This window comes from Microtus ochrogaster, chromosome 1 (genome assembly GCF_000317375.1).
Source record: "Microtus ochrogaster isolate Prairie Vole_2 chromosome 1, MicOch1.0, whole genome shotgun sequence".
Taxonomy (NCBI): Eukaryota; Metazoa; Chordata; class Mammalia; order Rodentia; family Cricetidae; genus Microtus; species Microtus ochrogaster.
The window spans coordinates 106,814,295-106,839,713 of record NC_022009.1 but is presented as its reverse complement, the minus strand read 5'-3'; the positions used below and the strand labels follow the sequence as shown (position 1 = coordinate 106,839,713).

Here is a 25,419-nt window from a genome sequence, read left to right as displayed (position 1 = left end):
CCGCCGCCGCCGCCGCCGCCGCTGCGCCTCTGCTCCTGCCGTCCCCGCTGCAGTGCGAAGGGCTCGAAGATGGCCGGTTGGCAGAGCTACGTGGATAACCTGATGTGCGATGGCTGCTGCCAGGAGGCCGCCATTGTCGGCTACTGCGACGCCAAATACGTCTGGGCAGCCACCGCCGGGGGCGTCTTCCAGAGCATCACGGTGAGGCCCGGGGCGCCGAGCCGGCAGGTGTGCGGCGGGCCTCCGAGGAAGGGACGCCGCCCGCGAGCAAGGGGATGGATGCGGCCGGGGCGCGAGGAAAGGGGTGCCGCCGGCTGCGGGAGGGGATGGAGGCGGCCGGGGCCCTGGATGTGGGCCGCTGAGACTGGGGGATGCTGCCCGAGGCCGCGCGGGGGCGGGGCGGCCGGACTCTTAGCCCCGGCGGAGCCCCGGCTTGCGGCTGCCGCGGGGTGGAGGAGGGGACGTCTCCCCGAGAGGCCCCCTCGGCGTTCGGGGAGCCCCGTGGGCTGTAGTGCGGGTCCCCGGGTGCGGGCGGGGGTCCTGGGCGGCCGGCTGGCCCTGGCTCGGCGGTGAGCGCGGGCTCTGGGAGGCGGCGGTGGCCGGGTCCCGGGAATTAATGGAGTGAATTGGCGTAGGCTTGCCGGTGCCCAGGCCTCCTGGGCTGGCGAGAAGGGGACGCGGACCACGTAGGTGGAATCGTGAATTTACTTCATCTGTGGCTCTATAGTTTTTTTTTTCCTCCAAGATGGCGAACTGCCATTGATTTCTCTTCTCCACCTATAGAGATTCATCGATATACCGTTATCCCCAGTTACGCAACATAGCTCTAAAAAGAGGATGGTTTTAGGGTGATTAAAAGAGAGAGAAAAAATCTTATCTGGGAAGTCGCGGGAGGGGGGTGACACTTCTCCAAGTCACTCCCTCTTTAGTGATGGTAGTAAAAGAACTAATACCGATTTATGCTTCACGTTGCCTCATATTCATGTGTCTCAATGGCTTTTGACTCCCTTGCCATACATTTGGGGAACATTCGTCAATCAGCCCCCAGCACTGCTAATTGTTATGGCCTTTTCTACGCAAGTCTCCTTAAAATGTTGACACCGGTATCAAGCACTAGACCATTCCCTTAGCCCTACACTCCCACGCCCTCCCCATCACACAGCAGAATTCAAGTCTCACATCCCAGGTGGTCAGCATTTTACTACTTCACATGGTTTACCACTCTAGTGTCGATTCAGCCCCTGGTAGGAGTGCTGTAGGGTCTCCTGTCCCGATGTGGAAGACTGCAATTCCTGTAGCGAATTGACGTTTGGTGATCAACTTTCTTTTCTGCAGTCTTGTCTTTGTGTGTGAGTTCCCGCTGTCTGGCTAAGAAGATTGCGGGAGTGTGCTTGGAAATGGCTGGGGCCTGCTATGACTCTGCAGTTCTGATGGGGGCGACGCCTTCCTTCTTATTCATGGAATGTTAGAATCGAAGCACGTTTTCTCTTTTCCGGTTCTGGTGGCTACCTCACTTTTCTTTACCAATGCCCTTTCATTTTTCTGTATAATTTTACTATCGCCTACGGCAGTGCTGTAGACAGAATCCAGTCTGCATTTGTCCAGAAAGAAAGCTGATTACTAAATGAAAGGGCAAAGCAGGCTGGAGAGAAAAAGAGTAGTGGCCAAAAAAATAGGAGGGAAATACGAATTTGGAAATGTCCGGCAGTCTGATGATTGAGGTTCATACTACCAGGGATAATTCAAGCTGCTCTAAGGAGAGACGAGAGCAAGCTTGTCTGGGGAGACTTTTTACCCAACTTTAAATTTGTTGCAGCATGACTAATGTGGCTGAATATAATAGACAAGCTGTTGGAAGAGCTTATAGCCGACTCTTTGCAATTACATAAGCACCTTCAAGCACCACCTGACGTGATACGGCTTATAAATAACTCGTTTGTACCTAGTGTCAACTGCCAACTATTTAGGGAGGCTCTTTGCATGGTTGGTGTACACTAGCTTTTACTTTGCAGACCTCATTGATCATTGCAAAAGCAAACTCATTAATGTAAAGCATGCAGTCATGTAAGAACAGGCAACAACAGAAAATGCTGTCTTGATTTTACATCAGCACAGTTTGTTGTATCAAACTCTGAAAAGAATTAACTGCAGTTTTTTCTTTTCTTTGTTTTGGGTGGCCAGCCAGTAGAAATAGATATGATTGTAGGAAAAGACCGGGAAGGTTTCTTTACCAACGGTTTGACTCTTGGTGCAAAGAAGTGTTCAGTGATCAGAGATAGCCTATACGTTGATGGTGACTGCACAATGGATATCCGGACAAAGAGTCAAGGTGGGGAGCCAACATACAATGTTGCTGTTGGCAGAGCTGGTAGAGGTAAGCAAGCAATTATTTTTGTTTGTGTGTGTGTGTGCCTAAAGTTGCATGCCATATTACAACTTGCCTTTCTTTAATGGTTTAAATTAAACATTAGTTCATAATGTCTGTGAAGGTGGTTTTTGTGAACTGCTCAGCACTGAAGGGAGGTCCTGCTTTTCGTTTGTCTGCGCTACAATGGTTGCACACTCAGCCTCGCTTCTTTCACCCTGACTTACTCTAAATTATTAATGCCAGCTCTGCATCGTAAGCTTTAGTAAACTTCAAAATGAAAAGTCGCCTCTTAACACTCCAGTATGTCATAATCCTGTGGTTCATATGGCGGCTGGACTGTCCAAGTCAGCTGGCTGTTTTATCCCTAGTGAGTCTTTACTTGTGGAGCTTCCCCTGCATGTCTGCTTAGATTTGAAACCAATTCACTGCTCATCATTAAAAAAAATCACAGTGGTTGATCCTTCTGCCAGGAACATTTCTGAAGAAGAGAGGAATAGTTAGATGAGGGTTTTGGAGCACATTCTCCATTTACTGAACTACCTCCAAAGATTCCAACTTGAACAGTGGCAAACTACATGTAGTTCCCACACTTGGCCAACAGCCCTGATGCCAATCTCCAGAGTTGATATAAAAATTCTAGTTTCAACCTTGCATAAGGAAATCTGATATTTCAAAGAGAACTTTGGAAATTGAAGTTTATTTTGACCTCTCACTGACACGTAACTGCATTTAAATTTTACTTGTATAGCTGCCTCATTTGGCAGAGTTGGCACACAGAGCAGCTCTACAGCTACATGAGCCTACAGTGAGTTATCATTTCTTGCTGTGGTCTTACCAACTCCCTGTGGGGATCTGATTCAAGTGTGGTTTGCTTATGGGTTTCTGGAAAACAAGATGACTTTAAAACACACAAATCTTACATTTTAGCTGCTTCAAGATATATATGATGCATATGGTTGAGGTTTTGTTTGTTTGTTTAATACATCCGCTGAAGGGCTAGAGAGATGACTCCGTTGTTAATAGCAATGACCTGCTTCTATAGGAGTAGGGTTCTATTCCCCATGCCTACACCGCAGCTTACAATTGTCTATAACTACTGTCTCAGCGGCTGTGATGCCCTCTTCTGACCTCCAAGAACACCAGACAAGTACAGTTTATAGATCTGCATATCAAAAAACCACCCATATGCATTACAAAAAATCAGCACACATGAAGCCAAATGAGACTTGTAAACCGCAGAACACTGCTGACATCTAGTGGCAGTCAGCGCAACACTTGACACACACCTGTCCATGTATTTGAGGATAGACCTCTGAAACTTGAGTGCAGAATTAGGTACCAGAAATAGCAAACAAGGTTTATGACTTTTCCCTAGCAGAGGGAAGCATCTGGATGAGACAGACACTGCTAATGTAGCATTTTCTGACCCGCAGTGTAATTTCTGTTTAAACTTTGGCTTTCATTTTCCTCTGCAAGGAGTGGACATGTTTACTCATATTTATAGTCATACTCTAAAGACAATAGCTTGTATTCATCAAGCGTGTTAGATTTGGGGAGAATTTGTCAATGAAAAATACTGAAGTTTTTAAAGTATATTTTGGGAAACAAATACTGATATCAACCAGGATATTTTTCCTAGGCTGCAAGGTAAAGGATCACTTTTCTCCAAGCTCTCAGAGATCCCAGGTGCAGGCAGTCCTGCGCTCTGATTTCAGTATCACTGGCCTGAAAGCTCCATTCTGGAGACCTAATGGAGTTCAGTGCTTGGCAGTTCATGGAAAACTAACTTAATGTTAACTTATTAATTGGGGGTCTGTCTGCTTAAACTTATGTGATTCTCTTGATTAACACTTCTTTTGAAACACTTTTTTCCTTTTTCTTTCAGTCTTGGTCTTTGTAATGGGAAAAGAAGGGGTCCATGGAGGCGGATTGAATAAGAAGGCATACTCAATGGCAAAATACTTGAGAGACTCTGGGTTCTAGCTGCTAGGCAGACTGTTAAGTATTAGGGGAAAATTGCTCTTAAATTTTCCTAGCTGTAAGCTTAAGTCTTAATTCTGGAAATTTTATTAGCAATGCAGGGTGATGGGATATGAACACATGTCTCCTTTGTATCCCTCTATTGGTGGGGAAAGGTGTCTTTCTTTCTGCCCCTTCCCCTGAAATAATTGTGTTCACTTCTGTTTTGTTTCCTTGTGTACTCCAGCATTGGTTATAGTCATGGGAAAGGAAGGTGTCCACGGAGGCACACTTAACAAGAAAGCGTATGAACTCGCTTTATACCTGAGGAGGTCTGATGTGTAAGCAGCCTCTCCCATCTACCTACCAACTGTCTTCACCACCACCCCAATTACGGTCACAATGCTACCAGATTGTAGATGGTAGCTAGTTTTTCTTTATCTATTTTCTAATGTCATGATTCCCAAAGGGTCATTTGTTTGTTAACCACTGTGTGTAACCAACCTTTATCTGGCATCATAATTGCAGCACAATAATGATTTGCATGATACCTTGAAATTGGGGGAAGGGGGCATGCCGAGTTGGGCAGCACTTTGTCTTAGCAATTAATTAATGGGATACTGATTACTAAAATAAGTTAATATTAAGCAAGGTGCCAGTTGTACAATCTCTAATTTGATCAATGTCTTTTCAGCACTTTGAGCATTTACTTGGCTCATTTAGTCTTCCTTTTGTAGCGCATGGTTGGGAGGAAAAAGTGCATGCATCTTTACTTTACTCTCTTCTCATCCCCTCCCTTAGAACTTGAGGTATTTGGTTTGCTTCCATTCTCTTGTGTAGTGCCTGGTTTATTTAACTTAATTAATACCTCCTTTGTTGACGAGCTATCGAGAGCTGCGGTGATTTGCTTTTAATACTATGATTGCACTTGAGACAGACTCTTTGTAGTGTCTATAGGATATGAAGAGTGCAACTGTCAAGAGCAAAGGCACTTCCTCCCATGACCTTACTACAATAACCACGCCGATCAGATTCCCAGGGACATTCTGTCATTGCAGTAGCTCAGACTTCTTGTCTTTTCTTTGCACACCAGCTCTCTTCTTGAGTAAAATTGTAAAAGGCTGCCATTATGGATATTAGGTTCCCAACATAACCATCTGGAGTGTGTCCAGTTTATTTTTCATAGGACCAATTTTTATTTGCAGCTTAGGTTTTTATATGAAGTTGCATTATTGTGGACTTGGCTGTCTTGTGATGTATTTTTTTCATATGTATTCTGTGCCATACTATTGTTAAAATGAACTGTTGCTATTGTGAGATGGGTTTTCTTTCGAATGGCACTACTTTAGGGACATTCTAGTATTTGCTTCTATTGTTTGGGCATTGTGGATAATGTACAGATTTAAAAACAAATCTTGTTGCTGATTTGTCCATTTCTTTCCCTGCACTTTGTTACATCTGGGATACAGTCTAACTCATCTGATTTAATATGCATTTAAAAAAATGCCATAACTATTAAACACCTTGTTTACAGACAGATGAAATAAATTTATTCCAACCAAATACTTTATAGACTCCTGTTGTTATTAAAAATTGTAAGTTGTTGGCTTCGCTGTTGTTGATTTGAGGGTGGGATGGGGTGGGAGGCTCTATGTGTAGCCCTTGTTGATCTTAAGCTCAGAATACTCCTGCCTGAGCCTTCACAGTGGTGGCATGTGGCACACACCCATCTCTGCCTGACACAAGGGAGTATAAGGAGTGGGCCAGACTCATCTGCAAGCACATAGAAGTACCTACAGATTTCTTCTCATTAAGCTTTGGTGTACTAAACATGGCTTTGGTCATTCATTTCATGATCACTTTCAACTTATAGGAAGAAATCCAGCCTCCAAAGAAATAAATAACTTAGGTTGATCTCTTGATATGAATTCAATCTCATAAGCACTTGGAGGCCCCAGTAGCAGGAAGAGTTTTTGTGGTATCCGTTATTGAGGGTTCTTGGATTTGAACTGTCAGTGACTTTAGATACGCAGTGTGATGTTACCAGTGACTCTCATAAAAGAGCAGATGCCATTCCTTGGGTAGCATTTAAAGAGAATTGGAAACTTACATTTTCTGATTTTCAGAGTAACATGTTGACCACAGCTAAGTATTTTAATGCTAGTTTCTTAATATTATGGCTTTAGGTTCTTGTGTTCTTCTTATATATTCTAAAATTTCTAAGGTCAGAGTATACTATTTTATGACAAAATAATTTGAATTGGGAAATTTATTTTGAAAAAAATCATGTAAGTATAGGAATTTAATTTGAATAGCATTTTCCACAATTAAAATATTTTTAGTAAAAGTATCAATAGAAGAACCACTATAAAACCTAATTTAAAATTCTAAGGGGTTGAGTATTTAAGTTGTTCTTCAAAATATGTCTGCTAGATTAGCTGTGACACTTTGTGCTGTCATTTAGCAAAGGCAGATGGATTGTATCATGGGTACAGTCCCCCACAGGGAGACCAAAGCTCTGGTATAGCTACTGCCCAGCAGTAGTTCACAGGGGTACTAGAAAATCCTAGGTGCTCAGCCTTAGTGTGTGTCACTGTTAGTAATGTCTGTCCATGTACAGCAGCTGTGTACATGGAGTTCTGGATGGTTCGTCTTCTCCACCACATCCTGTCTTTTTTGTCCAAGATACACACACTTAACAGGATCAAGATCTCTTGAGTACTTCAGTCTTGAAACCAAGTAGCCTTCATGTAAGTTTTCTATCCCATTTATTTACTTTAGACTGATGGCTTGAATTCTGTGAGTCAATTTTCCAAATGCCAGAATATTTGTATATAAATTTGTACATTGAGTACAAATTTTATAATAGAGATCTCAAAATTTGAAACTAAATCTAATTTTTCATGGTAAAACTTTCCTTGAGAGAGTCTCATATGATGTCCTGTCTGGCAGCCTGCCTCTACCCCACCACCCAGTGCTGGGATTAAAGGTATATACCATGCCCAGCTAGCTTTCTGTGTTTTTTTAAGGTTGTTTTTTTTTTTTTTGATAGTTTCATGTATCATCATCATCGTTGTTGTTATTTTGGTTTTTTGAGACAGGGTTTTTCTGTGTAACAGTCCTAGCTGTCCTGGAGCTAGCTCTTGTAGACCAAGCTGGTCTTGAACTCAAGAGATCTACCTACCTCTGCCTCCCGAGTGCTGGGATTAAAGGAATGTGCCACCACTGCCTGCCTGACAGTTTCATACATTTATATAATAGATCTTAGTTGTTCTCCCTAACCTTCCCCTCCTTCTCCACTGGAACTCTTCTTAATAAGATCCTTCCTACTTCCATACCCCTCTCCCTTCTGAGTTTAGTTTAGTTCTTGCTCAGGTATAAGTGGGAGTTTACTTACTAGAGCAAGGGCAACTTATTAGTGTCTACACCACTGGAGAAAATTACACCTCCTCCAACACTGTTGGTTGCCAATAGTCCCTCGGGGAGGGATGGAGCTTCAGTGGGTCCCCTCCCCCATCCAGAGGAAAATGTTGTGGGCCTGTCATGTGCAGATAAGCCAGAGCTGCAGTGACTTCATGAGAGTGTCATGTTCAGAAGTCATCTTTTTGCTACCCTCTTCCGTGGTGTTCCCTGACCCTTGAAGGAGGTGATGTTGGCTGTTCCATTTAGGACTGAGCACACCACTAGCACTTATCCTCAGCATTGTGGCATTCCAATAGAGTGTCTACATTAACCTCTGACCTCTGCTCTGAGCACCTCTGAAGGCTGGGAGCAGCACTAAGATAGGTATGAACCTGAGTATTTATAAACCAGTTTGTCAACATAACCATGTAGTTAAACAATAGTAGTAGGATCTCCATAGGGCTCGTGACATCCCCAGCCATGGGCTCTTAGCCAGCTTTACAGAACAATTTCCCTCTTGTACAGCAGCCAGTATGTCCATAGCAGTCGTGGCACTAGTTCATAGGTTAGCACATCTTGCCTGGTAGGTCATTATGACAGCTCTCGGGATTCATAGCCAAGTAACACCATTAATGACTTCTTTCCCAGCAGCCTGCACAGCACATTCGTGCACTATGAAGGCTACTCAGAAGGGAGGAATCTCCAGCTCAGCTCCAGCCTGGTTCTGTCTGTCTACGACCAGAGTATGCCATATCTCCAGCAATAGTCTTAATCAGGTTCAGGTGGGCAACCAGAATCAATCTCAGTGACCTTGAAATGTTTAAGCCCCTGGTCCCAATCAACAACTTATATCCCTATCTGGCACTGAGATTTTTATTTAATAACATATTACTTTTGGAGGAACATTAACCATCCATAGAGGATACCTATGACCAAAGTTTTTATTTTTTTAAAAGACCTTATAAAGTAGTACCCATATGGGTTTTCTATATATTCTTTGGTTATGCTTCTCTGTGCCACCCTCCTCTGTGTGTGCTCCCATCCCCTCTCCCTGTTCAAACCTTCTGTCCCTAGTAACCTGACCACTTAACTTTCATGCCCATTGTGTTAGATCCTTCTTAACTAATAATAATGTAACACATGCACATGCACCTCTTTCTCAACAGAGAAACAGAGTTTACCAAGACTCAACATTAAGCACGCTGTTCTAAAATTTCTAGCTAGTATCATCATATATGGGATAACATGCAGTATTCGCCTTTCTGGACCTGGGTTACCTCACTATAATATTTCTCAGATGCATCCATTTTTTCCTGAAAGTTTAATAATTTTATTCTTTCCCATTGAATAAAATTCCATTGTGTATATTACATTTTCATTATCCATTCTTCATCCACTGACGTTTAAGCTGGTTCCATTTCCTCTACATTGTGAGCAGAACAGCAATGAAGATGGACTGCGAGTATCTCTGCTGGAGGTAAATGTCCAGCTGGGCATAGAGCACGATTCTCTTGGAGGTTTTGAGACACTGACGGACGCTGATCCTCATCGTGGCTGAACCAGTTTACACTCCCACTGCATCCTTCCCCACAACACTGCCAGCGTTTGGCAGCATTTGGCCTTGGTCATAGCGATCTTGCCTTTGAGTAAGATGTGTACTTACTATTTGTGTTGGTCGGTAACTCTGTTTAGTTCTCTAGAGAACTGTTTAATCACTGTTTTAATCTGGTTGTTTCCATTTTTGATTTTTAGCTTTTTAAGCTCTTTAAATATTCTGTATACAGCAATCCTCTCTCAGATCTCTGGCAAAGACTTTCTTCCATCCCTTAGACTGCCTCTTCACTTGACTGACGGTTTCCTCTCCTGGCCTCATTTTCTGAGACACTGGAGTCTACACGGTCATTACTTACTCCTGTATTTAGTCTACTCCCAGCTTCATCCTCTAGTGGTTCAGAACTGCAGGGTGAGAGATAAGACTCTAGTTCCATTCCTCTGTATGTGGGTACCAAGTTCCGTTCTCTCAGCCCATCTGTTGAAGATGCTGTCCTTTCTCTGTGTATCTGTGGCATCCTTTTCAAAGTCAGGTGGCCTTATACCTGGATCCTCTGTTCTACTCTGTTCATCTATGTATATTTTTGTGTCAGTATCATGTGCTTTTATTACTATAGTAAGTAATTATTTTTTTAAAGGGTGGAGGTGGTAGCATACACCTTTAATCCCAGCACTCCAGAGGCAAAGACAGTTTGAGGACAGCCTGGCTCACAGAGTGAATTCCGGGACAGCCAGGGCTCCACAGAGAAAAACCTGTTTCAAAACAGACAAACAAAACAACAACAACAACAAAGGTATAAATTTTTAAAGAGAATTCAAAAATTAAAAGTCTTTTCCTAGTGTTACATTTCTCTTAAAATACAGCATTTTTAAACAATAATAAATGGCTCACCTGATATACTTATAACATAATTTTATTCAGTTTCCCATGTCACTACATACATCTACTGTAAAGCATGTGCCACAATTTACAACAGAGTTCCCTAATTTACACTATTTAGGGGATAATTTTGGCTACAGTGTTAACTTTGGTGGATATGCCTAAAAGCCTGTGAGTAGCTAGTAAGTAACCTTGTATAAAATCCTAAGGTGATGTATGATTGCCATCATTTTCCTTTATAGCACCCTGCATATAAGGCTAATGTGGTAAGAGTTCATCAGAACAAATACTTGTGGCTTTTCAAGTGGAAAACATTTATTAACATTGAAGCTCCCATCATACAAGGCCATATAAAAATTCTTAGCATTCTGATTATACTTAAGTATATTTTCTACATAGTTACAGTTATATAATTTAGCTTTCATAATACATTGCCTCAATACATTAGTTCTGTTAAGCAAAAGCACTTATTTTCAAACCCAATACTTGAACAATTTCCTCTGCACATGGTTCAGCAGGGCTAACTAGCATAAGATGTTCTTTATGAAGAGGTATACAATCTCAATATTACAGTTGCTGAAATTTGGTATTTTTATGCAGCATTTTTTATTGCAACACAAAAAGGATACTGAAGTATGGAAAGTAAGATCCAGAGACGTTCCTGTGGAATCAAACTCATAACACTATAGTGTTTTTAAAAACCTTAACATAAAATATTTGAAGTTTATACTAGACTATTCCTATGAGGGAAAACTACTTGGGAATAGGGAGGAAAATGACATCTTTTAGTTTCTCCGTGGTTCTAAGAAGAAATATCCTAAATTGCCCATTGCCACTCACTAATCATGATGGGAAATATCAGAACAGACATGTGCCAACCCAACAATTATAGGCAACTTTATGGAAGTGAGAGTGGTTTTAGCTCATGCTAGATGACCATAGCCGACTTCATGTGTAAGACATTTGCATACTGTGATCTAGGTCTTCACTTCAAGCTGTACTGAGGATTTTAAAAGTGTCCTGGCTACATTTCATCATCCCCAGAGAGCTGGTTTGCTGCTTGAGTTACAGCACCAGTCTGTTACTTGTTAGTGAGATGGATGTATACTACTGGAAATAAGTATCATAGATCAAACAGTCTATTTCAGGAACATGATTACACTAGAAAACTAAAAAATAAGTTATTCCTACAGAAACCTCTAAAGGGAGCAGAAGAATCAACTCATATGTCTAAATAAACATTTGAAAGGGAAATGAACCAGCCACCTGAACGTCACACAGTGTTTGCTATGTTGTCCGGTTCACCATCAGGCTGCAGCTGGACCACAACACTGTGTTCAGTGACCTCGTTGTCGGCATCACTGCTGTCGGTCTCATTGTCATCCTCCTCGTAGTCAGAAGACTCGGTCATGTTCTGATGTGAGTGGGATGCTGACAAAGATCCAAATGATGGCGCCCTGACCGACACTGAAGGCGGAAGTAAAGGGGTATGCTCTGACACTTCATTTTCCTCCTGACTGCTGTCGGTGTCAGAGTCCGAATCACCTTGGGAAGGAACAACTTTTTGTTTGCAGACTGGACAGGTTTTTTTGGTTTTAGTTAGCCAGGGATCTACACACTTGCAGTGATAAGCTGTTGAAGCAAAATATACATCTTCAGTACAACAGTTCCGTTAAACAAAAGCACTCATTTTCAAATTCAATATTTGATTTAGTTCCACAGTGATGTGGGAGTGTCATATATCAATCTGTTGATTTCATTGGTTAAGCAATAAAGAAACTGCTTGGCCCTGATAGGTTAAAACATAGGTGGGAGGAGTAAACAGAACAGAATGCTGGGAGGAAGAGGAAGTGAGCTCAGAGACGCCATGCTCCCCGCTCCCGGGCAGTCACATGCGATGAAGCTCCGACCCAGGATGGACGTAGGCTAGAATCTCCCTGGTAAGCCACCTCGTGGGCTACACAGATTATTAGAAATGGGCTAGTCCAGGTGTGAGAGTTAGCCTAGAAGAGGCTAGATAGAAATGGGCCAAGCAGTGTTTAAATGAATACAGTTTGTGTGTTGTTATTTCAGGCATAAGCTAGCAGGTGGCCGGGGTGCTGGGGACGCAGCCCCACCGCTCCTATTACAACACCACAGAGCCTAAGATATTCTTTATAAAGATATGATCACAGTTAACAGTTGCTGAAATCTGGTATTTTATACAATATTTTCTTTTTATCACAACACAAAAGGATAATACCGAAATATAGAAATTAAGGTCCATAGACACTGCTTTTGAGCTGATTATGCCTAGCACTGTAGTATTCAGAGACTGTTATATTTAATTTCTTGCTGTGTTCATTTAGTGTAATGATTTGTACAAATTGTGTACACACATAAAAAGTTAGTACATTTTTATAGATCACATCTATCCATTAGTTTTGTATTTCTGTGTCCTCTCCCTTGATACAGACAGAACTCAAGACCAAATTCTATACAAACTCAAGGCAGCATGTGGTTTACTCATACCATGGGAACAGGGAAGGATTCTTAGCTTATCTCCATCTTCATATTCTTCCAAACAAATGGCACATACATCGTATTCATCTCCTGTAACAGAAAATTGTAAACAGAAAATGTAGACTTGAGCATTACTTAAACATTAGCATGTTCTGAAATAGTCTATACTAAAAAATGAAATTTCAAACTTCTCAAATTCTGAGCCATTTTGGTAGGATTAAATTCAGGCACACAATAAGAACTTTACCACTGACTTACATCCCTATCCCATCCTACCCCCCCTCACAAAACCACATCAAAACATTCAAATACTTTCAATATGTTCATTAAAAACAGATTGGAAGGGAAGATACTTTTAGTTTCAAATAACCCATATGTACCAGTTCGGTGGTGTTAAGGCTAGCAGCCAGGTAAATGGGTATTCACCAAATGGCTACTTGACAGTAATGCTAGTTTGTCTTACTCTTGTTTATGGCCTTATTAATATCTAGTTTCCTTAATTCCTAGCTCTTCTGGGATTCAAAGGCTACATTTTGAAAGGAAGCAAAACAGTACTCTTAAATACTGATGCTTTTGAGGGTCTATTTAAAAATACTGTGTTACCACTGACTACTTTAGTTCAGCATTTTCCAATTACTTTAAAAAATAACCTTAGGAAACAAAGAGGGTTTCACTGCCTGAGCTACACGGGTATAATGACTTTGGAAGGTAACAGAAATAAGCTGCTACCTAGGAAGACAGTCTGGGTGAGCACCAGACATCAAAGGGAAAATGACTCTTCAGGCTAGTCATTCAATTCAATATCCTCTGGTCATTTAAACACAGGACGAAGAATCCAAAATAGAAAGCTTTAAGAAAAATTAGTATTTTTGTTTTGCTAGTTAATTGGTTTTATTGTTACCAAATATACTCTAACAAATTCATGTGCATACATGTTAGACTCTCCTGTGGAGTTTAGTCAGATGGATTAGATGGGTCTTAACTAGAAATATTAAAGAGCTCCAACATATTTATGATAACATAATTATACAGATGAATCACTGACATGAATTTTGAAGGTAGAGTTTGAACACATTAAGCAATTAAATCATGACTGATGTTATCATACATGTCAAACAGTCTCATCACCCTGTAATAGGTCTCTTAGAAACAGCTGTAGTAAGCAGGGGTCAAGCTAGGTGGGAAGAATAGTTTGGCATTTTCACAGGAATTCAGTATGGTCACAAGAGTGCTTAAACAGAACTACAGGTAATATATTTGTAGTGCTCTAAGATGCTGTGCTTGTCATTTGTAACCCAAGAAACTAAATGTAGTTGTTTTCTGGGTTATCAGTAAATGTATATAGTTGGTATTTTAGAGTCATTGAGTTTTCATGTCCTGTGAACAGTTCTAAGTGATGACTTCATAGTGACCTGTACTTCTTGCTACAATACTTACTTTGCACATAAGATCAAGGATGTAGTTTGTGGCATGGACCAGAATAGAGCCAAGTGTTCTATACGCTTTGTAGAAAGCCCTTGTAGTCCTGGACTAGTTATGAAGTGACAAAACCACTGCCTCATCCCATCTTCTAAGTTTATTTATTTTTGTGTTACCTTGGAAAATAAACTTTTAAAGCTATAGTAGTTAGGTTCCTGGTAACTTAAAATAAGAAGAAATCCCCCCAAAGTAGGTACTCTTGGTCACATTTACACATTAAACGTATGGTGAGGTTAAGGAACTGTACAAGATCACACACATAATATATGGAGAAATCCAGAATTCCAGAATGCTGTATACTTCAAAGTCTTTGCATTGTCTCAGCCATTATGTTTTATTGTCTCCTAGCATATGTACCTAGATTTCTAGTCACATTTAAATATTCCCCTTAGACTCGTAGTACCTGGATTTTTTTTGTAGTATATTTTTGTTTGTACATGTGCATGGAGGTCAGAGAACAACCTTGAGTGTTGGTATTTGCTATCCACCTTATTGGAAACAGGGTCTCTTGCTGACCTAAGAGCTTCTGAGGATTCTTCACTCTCCACATCCTATCTTGCCAGAGAAGTTCCAGGATTACAAGACTCAATGCTGGCTTGGGGGTGGAGAGGGGATCTGGATTCCAAACACAGCTCTCACACTTGCTTGGCAGGTGCTTTACCCATCGAGTCACCTCCCTAGCTCTGAAGTATTCGTAAGCAGTCATCTAGGAAATTAGGGTTAAAATCCCTTCCAGAGCTGACTTCAAGACACCTAAATTTATACAAATCCTGGGCTAGATAGATGACCAGGGTTCAAATCCCAGCACCACTTGGTGGCTCATAAGAATATAAAGTTAAAAGCCTGCTCCACTTCAGTACATATAAGGAACTAGGCCTATATTACTCTTGGATAAAGCAATAGTGCTTCTAAATGATTTGTACTCATTGGATAGATTATCTGTGTGTTTAGTTTAATCTCAGGTAAAGTAACTAAAAATTTCAAACTTAAATTTCCTTCTAGAAAGTGCACTGGTAGAAATTAAGAAGAGAACACTAACACCTGAGTAGAAACATCCTAGCAAAGGGCATGCTATCATCTGAATAGTGAGTGCCCCCTAAAGGCCTATGTTTTAAAGATTTGTTCCCCAACATGGCACTGTCGGGAGGTGGTAGACACTTTAAGAGGTGGATGGGGCCTGACCGAGTGATACTGGCCTCGTCTTGAAAAAAATAAGACAATACAGTCATATCATTTTATTAAATATTACTATATATCAAGAGTTTTAAAAGCATAATCACACTATTATCATCCCTAATAAGAATGAATGACAGTTTCTTAATAACTGAATTAATATCATTCAAAGTAAACTCAAATCTCATCAACTGTCTTGAAAATAATTTTTCTTAGATGGTTTGTCCAAAGCAGGGCTTTGTCCTGTTGCTGCCACTTTGTCCTGACAGCTGCCTGCTGTCACGTTCCCTGCCATCACAGACTCTTCCCTCTAGAACCACAAGCCACAATAGACTCTTCTTTGAGCTGCTTTGGTCATGGTATTCTATCAAAGAAACAGCAAATAACTAAGATACTTATAGATCCATGTCAGTTTATTTCTTTATTTGTGTGGAGTTTTGAAAACATGGTGCTCTGTAGCTATTTCCTCTGAACTGGAACATCCCTGCATGAACACTGAGACTCATACTATTCCAGAAGCTATTAAGACTTAAAAGACTCATATGACCCGTCTCAAAGATTCTATATACTCCGCAGACTACTGTGGGAGAGATGAGGCCTTAGTGGCGCTCTGCTGGTTGTGTGTGACACATCAGGGATGCAGCTCCTCTGAGTCATCACCCATGCTGGGGTGCACTCGGGGACGTGACTCCCTAGAGTTGCCCGTACTCCTTTAGGTAACCTCAATAACTCCATTCGTTCACTAAGCCAGACTAAGGTGGAGTTATTTGTTGGGTCTGTCATCAGTGCCCTATCTAGGGTAAATAAACATTTATTCATGACCTCCCAAGAAAAGCACAACACAATTTGCACCTGAATAGGGACTGATATGACCAAAGATGACTTGGGGAGAAGTTGTGTGGCCCATGGTATGAGGATAAAATCTAACTGAGGTAGATCTGTCTGAGGGTGTAGCATATGTGGGGTAATCCTGATAGAGCCATATTCCTTGTGTGATATGGATGGAGAGTATCCTTGCTGTGTTGAACTGGCAATTCTAAACAATGAGAGACAAGATATAAAACCAACACCAAGCCACTGAAAGTGGGCCACTTAGACTGACGATCTTCTGTGTGGAATGCAGTGTCATACCTCCTTGATGAATATGGGCCCACCTCTCTCCCCAAAGAGCTGACAGGCTAAAGAATGTGTTGCAATCCCTAAAAGCACAAGTGAGATGAACTCAAAAGCAGTTTGTGACAGAAGTTGCATGGTTTTTCCATGGGCAATAAGACATGCAACTAAGGCTCAGCTATCTTCCAGAAGGACACTGTGAGATTACAAGTGCAGTTACGGTGGAAAAAGTCATGTATTGTCCTTGTATTAACCGCTGCTTTGGCAGGAAAGGCAGAAAAGGGAGAAAACAAGATGGAGGTGTTGGCCTTTTTTATCTCCTAGAGTTGGCAGGATACAAGGAAAAGAGTAAAAATTAGTTCTCTGCTGAAGAGCTATTGTTGGGTGTCCAAAAACTGAATAGAGTATAATAAAAGTGATGGAAGATTCCAGTCAGGTTTGACATAAAGGCAGCTAAAGGCATTTGCCACCAAAGACTTGACCTGAGTTTGATACTCAAGCTCACATGGTGGAAGGAAAGAATCAACTTAGATGTTCACATATGTGCCCTGTGACACCTGCACTCCCCCTACAAATAAATACAAATAAATGTAAAAAGAAAAAAATAAGTTTTTCCTTTTTTCAGTAAAGACCTTGGGAGTAGATAGGGTTTTAGTGGACTTGCCAAGCTCCATGGCAGATGTAATCTTTGTAAGGTAGAAGGAGCTCTGGTAGATCTTAATTGCAGTCTAGCATGTAAATTGAATTTAAATTCCTGAAGCAATCCAAAGGAGCTGAGAAGGGCAAAACAATCAGAAGGGTCTATCAGGGCCATTCAGAAGATCAGTGTGGTCAGACCTGTCCTGGAATTCCTGAACAAAACATTAACAGAAAGACAACTGTGTTAGTTTCTAGAAGGCAGGAAACTGTTGCCTGAGCAAAGGTTCAGAGAAAATATAAATGATAAAAATAGTGCAAATGAAAAGGGTGTACAGTATTTACCCATAAACGTGTGTGTGCTCTCTCGTGCACACACACACACACCATAGTGCTCTGTATACATTTCTTCCCCTATTTAAAAAAAAAAGTACACTGGAGTTGGAGATTTATTGCCCAGCCTGGGGCTTTCGGCAGCCAGCTGTGCCAATGAAAATGAGAGGGACACAGTGCCAGCCTGAGCTTATCAGACCTGGGGAGCCGACTCCTGTGGCAGGCATAGGAGACTGTTGTTCTCACTTCCCCTTGGGCCTGATCCAGACTAGGCAGCACAAACCGGCCTCACTGAGACTGCTGGGTATTTAGAAGGGTGCACAGAGACTCCATGGCAGATGCAGCAGCACATTAAGATGAGATCGAGTGACTCATGGGAAATGACTGTGGGTCATCGAGAGTTAGGTGGATTAGTGTCCTCATCCATGCTGCTGCACAGAACACCGCTCTTTGACCACACCGTGGATACAAGTGATAGGATCTTTCCATGCAGTACTGGGTCTTGTGAACACTTTTTTAATAGCAGCCCAGGACAGCAGTAGACCTTCAAAGACTGCCTACCTTCTGTAAATGCTAACCCTTGTGTGTCTTACAGATTTGGAAAGGTACCTGGAAGGATGGTAAAACTGTCCCTATTCAAGTGTTTGAATGAAGTGCATAGGTAGGAAGAAATATTCCCATGAGCCATAAGGTTGCTAGGTAAAAACCTTAAGTCCCAGGAGTAGGTTGTCTTCTTATGGCTTACTGGCAGAGGAATCCCCAGATACTCCACAAACCATAAAGTTATTCTCACTGCCGTTGGCTGCACACCAGCGCTAGATGGTAAGATCCTATTTCTAAAGATGGCACACACTTTGGCTGTAGGACGTAGAGAAATGAGGCAGCGATGAAGCTGAAAGTCCCCTCCGTTTTTGCTACAGTAGCAGACTATGCACATTCCTAGGGAAGAATTGTTGCTGATAGTTCTGCTCAGATATGGATGCTGTGCACGCACTAACAGCACAGCAAGCACGCTGAGCATACAGGTGCAACAGCGGCATGACTGTTATGGGTACAACCGACTGCTCTTTAAAATTAGATTTAAAAATTGCTCCACAGTTCAGAATCCATGATTGGTTTTCTTTTTTATTCTTTGGTGAGCAGTTTATTTTTTTTTAATTTATTTATTTATTAAAGATTTCCGTCTCTTCCCCGCCACCGCCTCCCATTTCCCTCCCCCTCCTCCAATCAAATCCCCCTCCCTCCTCAGCCCGAAGAGCAATCAGGGTTCCCTGCCCTGTGGGAAGTCCAAGGAACCCCCACCTCCATCCAGGTCTAGTAAGTTGAGCATCCAAACTGCCTAGGCTCCTACAAAGCCAGTACGTGCAGTAGGATCAGAAACCCATTGCCATTGTTCTTGAGTTCTCAGTAGACATGATTGGTTTTATAAACAAACAACAACAAAACATGGCTGAGGAAATGAAGAAATAATCATTGATGGGGAGAGGGGAAGGTGGGGTGAGCCAATCAAGCTAAGATGTATGAGAAACTCTTATAGAAGCCTAGTGCTTTTAAACTAAATTTAGAAAATAACAAAAGGAAGGAAGGGAGGGAAGAAGAGGAAGAGTTAAAATACAGATACCCTGCATGGGTGGACAATGCTTCCCTGAGAAGACATCAATTGTTAAATGAAAATTCCTTACCAGAAGTGGGATACCTTTCTCTGAGCTACTGGCCAGGGAGGCCCAGAGGCCCCTAAACAGCATGGGCTTTAAAAGAGGAGAGGGGAGCATGATGGACAGATGCACATGTTTGGGTGCCTAGGAGATGTGAGAGGGAGTAGTGGGGTGCATACAGTCAAGAAAATTGTTTATCTATATAAAATTCTCAAAGAAACAAAAATATTCCTCTCTTTAAAAGACTATTCATTCAGTAAGACTATTCTTTTCAATAAATGATACTGAACAATTGGATTTCCATATTCCAAAAATGAAATTGGAGCCCACTTCAGACCAAATACAAAAAGTAAATGAATTTATATGAAATATCAAGATGAGGGGAGTTTTAAATTGGCTTTGGTTTTTAAACAAGAAATTCAGGATTATACAATAAAATCAAGACTACAGTCTTATGAAAATAGAAGTTACAAGCTCACAAATGACAGATAAAGCATGTAAAACCAGTGTAGGGCTGAACTGTCAAATAAATCCAGAAGGGGCTCTTGAGAGTATATAAAAATTCTCTTTTTTTCCCTCTCATTTGCAAACTAAATTTTATTTCTCATTACTTACTAAAGCAAACAAACAACAACAACAAACTGGAGATTAGAGAATATATAGAAGCGGTGGGATATTCTCCCACACCCAACCTGCCAGAGATTAGCAAGCCTGTGTCCAGTAAGGATCTTTCTCAAATAAAGGTCTGTTTGTGCTTTTTCTGAAACAACAACAAAAAAGCAGCCTCCGTCCTTTCCCTACTTCTAGTCAGTCCATCAATAAACCGACTGCATCCCATCTTCCAGACGTATCCAAAATTAGAAGACTTTACCTCCCTAATGGTGACCCAAGCACATTTATAATTAATGCAGTAACTTACTATCTGCTAGTTGTTTATATCCTTGACCCTGTACCGCTATTCTTAATACAGCCGGGGGTCTCTTTTGTTTTGTGTTTTTTGAGACAGGGTCTTGCTATGTACCCTGGACCTGGAACTCACTGTAGAGACCAGACTGGCCTTGAACTCATCTAGATCCACCTGCCTCTCTCTGCTTCCCAAGTGCTAAGATTATAGGAATGCTAAAAGAAAAGAGAAAAAGGAAAAAAGGTGCTACTTCTGCTCAAAATTCCACATGGCTGCTCATCTGAGAGGAAAAGCCAACTTTGTAAATCTCTTCTAAACATTTTAACCCGAAGTAGTCTCAATATCCTTGTCTTTATTTCCCTCTTCTTCCTTCTTTGTTATTGCATGCATGTAAAACATTCATGTTTTTAGTTAATGCTCCCTGTCCACCACGTAGGTACTTGGGATCAAATTCAGGTCAGTAGACTTGACAGGAAGCACCTTTACCAGCTGAACTATCTTGCCAGCCTTCAATGTCATGTTCTAAAAATATTTTGTTTTAGGGGAAAAAAATTTAAAGTAGGTCCGAACACTGAAAGGGGAAAGTCTTCTCCAATGGAATCTCAATGGATATAACCATACTTAAGGGCAGGCCTCATGCCCAGGAGTAGTTCGTAACACAAAGCAAACTCAATGGTATTTTCATAGACTTTTTGGCTCACATTGCTTTCTTTGGATATTTTTTGTCTCATTGGTTTTTTGCTTGTATATTTTGGTTTCCTTTTTCATGTGTGTTTTTGTGGGGGTTTTCAGTGTGTGTGTTTCTTGGGGGTTTTTTGGTTTGGGTTTTGTTTGAAGAAAGAAAGGGCATGGAGCTGGATCAGTGGGGAGGTGAGGAGGCTCTGGGAGGACCTGGATTATCTCACATTATTCAAGAAAAAAAATATCTTTAAACTAGAGATTAAGAAATACAAAACTAAGCATATAAAATAGAGCTTTAAAAGGAGATTCCTAAAGCTAGTCTTTAATACTGGGTCTGATCTGTAAAGAACTTTTAGATAACTCACCTTATATGCTAGCAGTTTACAGCTTCTCTGTCCCTTTTAAAATTGAAATGTAATATCTTACATCTTTCTTATTGTTATATTTTTAGTAAGATAAAATTGTAAATGACAATAAAACATTTAATTATGTGGAAAATGAAACTTTGCTTTTTATTTATTAATCATTCAATTGTTTATTTTATGTATATGGGTAAATTTTGTCTGTGCATATGTCTAATGCCTGATGCCCATAAAAGCCACAGAGGGTGCTGGAGTGCCCTGGGACTGGAGTCACAGATGGTTTTGAGCCACCATGTGGGTCCTAGGAATTGAATCCCAGTTCTTTGGAAGAGAAGCCAGTGCTCTCCATCCATAAGCCATCTCTCCATCCCCTAGAACTATGTTTGGATGCCTTTTCTATTTTCACCTTATGTTCCTTACCCTCGTTAAATAGAACATTATATTGGTATAAAAAATGAAGTCTGGGAAGTACTAGTCAAAAGGATTAACAGGTATATACCTATACCTATATATATATACCTATATTAGGAGCTCTCTAAACACAGAGAAGGAAACTATGCTGGCTGTAACACAAAACCTGGACTCCTCTCCAGCTCTGCCAATACAGTTCAAGCCTCAGTGAAGCCCCATTTCCTTGTGTATTATGGAAGGATAACGATAGCACCCATTTCATATTAGCATAACAATTAAGTGGCATGCAAAGTGCAAACACCTAACAGCTATCTATGGTTTTACCAGCACAATGCAGTATATAACACAGCAAATGAGAACGTAGGAGGGTAGACTACCTTTTTCTCTGACATTGTCTACTACTGCACATGGCAGTGACAATATATTTTTTTCCATTTTTACTATTACTTTTACGTTTTCTGTCAACTCCATACCTTGTTCCTGCCTTTACCAGGCTACCAGAGGATAAAAATATCTCTCATAAACATTCATTATTAATGTTAGTGTTGGGCATGGTATATAGTCGAGACTCAGAATGTAGTGTAAGTATGGCCCTCATGTATTCTGACACATACTAAATGTTATTATTTAGAAAATAACAATATTCACTTACCCTTCTTGAACTTATGTACAGGGAGTTTTTTAAGTTGATCTTTACGAAGTCTGTTTCTTCTGTTTCTATGTCTGTCCTGGACAAATTTTGTGATCTAAAGATAGGGAAAAAAAGGACAGGTCATATACAAATAGGCACTGAAATTAAAAAAAAAAAAAGTTTTACTTATATGAGTGCTCTATCTGCAGGTACACCTTTGTGACAGAAGAGGGCATCAGATTCTACCACAGACAGTTGTGAGCCACCATGGGGTTGCTGGGAATTGAACTCAGGACCTCCAGAAGAGCTGTCAGTGCTCTTAACCTCTGGGCAATCTCTCCACCGCAGCTTCCATGATGAGGTTTTCCCTTTCTCTCCCACCCTTTTCTCTTAAATTTTATTTTGTTTTGTTTATTTTTCTGGGGGTGAAGGTGAAACTGGGAGGCATGATGTGAAAGACACAAAGAATAAAAGTAGATTAGATAGATTAGATAGATAGATAGATAGATAGATAGATAGATAGATAGATAGATAGATAGATCGATCCTAACAGAAAAGCCCAAAAGTGACAGTTTTGGAGAAAAAAAAAACTTAAATTTCTGGGTAGCTGCTGTAAAAACAATTCATTTCTTCAATTCTAATGACAATATTATTAATTAAAAATTAAGTTAAAAGTGATTAGTTAACTTACATATTATTCTTTGAATTTCTTATTAATGAAGTTTATCTTCTTAAACTTATTACATTTATTTACTTAAGTATCTGTTCTATATGGTGTCACATACACAGGAGCATGTGGATGTCAGAGGACACCTGCAAGAATGGGTTCTCTCTGTCTACCATAGGGTTCCAGGAATCCAACTCAGGGCATTAGGCTCCGCAGCGAGCCTTACTCTCTGGGCCATTTTGCCATCCCAAACTTACTGGTAGTGACATTATAAATAGTCTATAACTAGTGTTTGCAAAAATACAAATAGTAGGCTACAGTTAAAGTTAAAATGAATACTTTAACTGGTCAAAAACATTGGGAAATTGAGGCTACAGAGATAGCTCGGCGGGTAAGAACACGCGCAGCTCTTGCAGAGGGCCCAGTTTCAGTTCCCAGCATCCACATGGTTTACAACCACCGGTAACTCCAGTTCCAGAGGAATCAACACCCTCTTCTGGTCTCCATGAGCACCAAGTAAGTTAGTATGGAATATCACTCAGAGTAAAAGAATGAATAACCAACATATTCAATAATTTACATGAATCTCAAAAATGATGCCAAAAATGACACAAAAGACAACCTAGTTCATAATTCCATTTAAAGCTACTGAAAACAAACTGCAGTGACTAAAAATCAGGTTTGTCGATATCTAGGCCTCAGAGTCAAGAGACATCAAGATTACCAAGAAACATAGAAACATTTTTTTTCTTTTTTTGAGAGTTATATCTGGGAGATTTTTTTTGGCATTTTTACTGCTAACAATCTACAGAAGTTTCAGTGCATCATGCCAGGCAAGCTTAAGGGGTGGCAGTTTTTAATTTTTGTATGACTTTGAAAGATTTAAAGAATCAGCAGATGATTATGTAACATGGGTTGGGGAATGACAACTCTGGCTTCTATAGAACCTCTCCAGGCTCTGCTTTGAGCTGCCATTGGGACATTTTTTATTATCTTGACTATAATGGTTGTATTTTTATGCCTGTGTGTTTGAATACAAACACACACACACACACACATATATGTGCTAAAATTTACTAATATGTACAACTTAAATATGTGTGGCTTATTTTATGTAAACCATACCTTAATAAATATTTTAAATGTTTTAAATAATAAATGTTTTAAAATATTAAAAATAACAGTATGAGGCTAGGAATAGAACTCAGTAGTAGAATGGTTGACTAGTTTATACAAGGCTCTTTTTCTAAGAAGAAAAAACTCCAACAATATGGTATAAGCTTTAAACAAGTAGTAAAAAGATAAAAAAAATTATATAATCCAAATTTACATTAAAAAGCTGAATAATATGCAGACATTGATCCAACTATGTATAAATACAATAGATGTAAATGAAAAAGTTCATCAATCTTAAAGAGAGTATATAATAAGAAAAAAATCCAATTTTATACTATTTACAAGATACTATTAAAACTGAATGATGCCTTAACGTTTAAAGGGGTGGATGAATACACCTATGTAGTAAGCACATTAGATTAAAAAAGCCGAATAGTAAAAAGAATATTTAATCAAGAATATGCTGAAAACTGTGGGAGCCATATGAAAATTCAAAACCTCAGGGATCTGTATCTAAATCAAACACATTTAAATAGAGACCTGCACTAGCTCTCACTGCATGTCACATCCCAATAGTAGGGCTGCACTAGTCACTACATGTCACAAAAAGCCCGTAAAGCACCACCCTTCCAAGTGAGGGTGTGCTCTGAGAATAGACACACAGAAGCCCACAAGATGCAGCACTGAGATGAAAACCACATTTGTGTATGTGGACTGAGGGCCCAAAACATTTTAAGCTTAAAGTATTCAAATTAATCTCACCTGTTTCTTCTTACTTTGTTGAATCTGGCTACCAGAAGATTAAAAATAATAGTGTTCTATTGCTTGGCATTGTGTTAGAAAACCTAATGTAAAACTGCAGATAACTATAGTCAAAGTTGCACAATTTGTGAATATACTGAAATCATTAAATTGTGCATTTTAAATATGTCAATTTTATATTACAGAGATTTGTTTTTAAGTTAGACAAACGCACAGACTTAAATGAAAGGACATGTAACCTGGCATTCTCCACATCTGTGAATAACATTTATAAAATTTGACTGCAAAAGGATGCCACAGGGCGGGTGTTTGAAAATTACATAAGAGCTCATAACATGTTTTCTGACCTTAATACAACTAAATTAGAAATGTATAGGAAAAGACACTGGGGGAAAAACATGTCTGAAACTTAAAACTTAAGTAAAGTAATCCGTGAATCACAAAGCAACTCACAATGGGTAACAGGTTTCTGGGGAAGCCTCTTTACCACCTAGAATCTCAGCAGCCCAGAAAAGACCATGAATTATGGAGGAAGGTGAAACACTAACTCACTGGAGGAAGAGAGCTGTTCACTGAGCCATACAATTAGACAGCCTTAACCACTCAAATATCTGACAGTAGCTTTGAGATGGTGTGGGCTACTGTGGAGCCAACCCTGAGGAGCTGAACAACAGCCACAGGTGATAGTAGGTTGGAATACTGCCAAGTACGCCTACTTAATCCTCCAAATGAACCACAGGGATAATTTTCTTCTCTCCTAAGACAGAAGGGGCAAAGGAACAGAGAAAAGGCTGGAATTGAGTTCCCTTCACATAGAAAGAAAAACTAACACAA

The 25,419-nt window shown here is 40.4% G+C and overlaps 2 protein-coding genes across 4 annotated transcripts in view; one reads left to right on the top strand and one right to left on the bottom strand.

Annotated features, from left to right (window-relative positions):
* Positions 1–6: 6 nt before the first annotated feature.
* On the top strand, positions 7–5,890 carry Pfn2 (profilin 2). 2 transcript variants are annotated; one of them, XM_005344010.1, is made up of 3 exons: positions 7–201; positions 2,182–2,374; positions 4,575–5,890. In XM_005344010.1, the coding sequence occupies exons 1-3, from the start codon at positions 70–72 to the stop codon at positions 4,670–4,672; spliced, it is 423 nt and encodes a 140-aa protein (XP_005344067.1). In that variant the 5' UTR covers positions 7–69; the 3' UTR covers positions 4,673–5,890. The 2 variants fall into 2 exon arrangements, with proteins under 2 accessions (XP_005344067.1, XP_005344066.1); XM_005344009.1 differs by having other exon boundaries at positions 4,254–5,890.
* Positions 5,891–10,456: 4,566 nt separating this feature from the next.
* Positions 10,457–25,419, bottom strand: part of Rnf13 (ring finger protein 13) — a 91,286-nt gene continuing 76,323 nt past the window's right edge. For both annotated transcript variants that reach the window (XM_005344008.3, XM_013348753.2), the window contains exons 8-10: positions 22,062–22,155; positions 12,672–12,752; positions 10,457–11,792 (exon numbers count right to left, since the gene is read on the bottom strand). In XM_005344008.3, coding sequence (XP_005344065.1) covers positions 11,434–11,792; positions 12,672–12,752; positions 22,062–22,155 — 534 coding nt within the window. In that variant the 3' untranslated portion in view covers positions 10,457–11,433. The remainder of the gene's footprint in view (positions 11,793–12,671; positions 12,753–22,061; positions 22,156–25,419) is intronic.

Excerpts from the sequence above, each read along its gene's own strand:
- Pfn2 (XM_005344010.1), top strand. The coding sequence starts at position 70 with ATGGCCGGTTGGCAGAGCTACGTGGATAACCTGATGTGCGATGGCTGC. Across the intron at positions 202-2,181 it reads GCGTCTTCCAGAGCATCACG|CCAGTAGAAATAGATATGAT; the intron begins GTGAGGCCCGGG and ends TTGGGTGGCCAG. Across the intron at positions 2,375-4,574 it reads TGTTGGCAGAGCTGGTAGAG|CATTGGTTATAGTCATGGGA; the intron begins GTAAGCAAGCAA and ends TGTGTACTCCAG.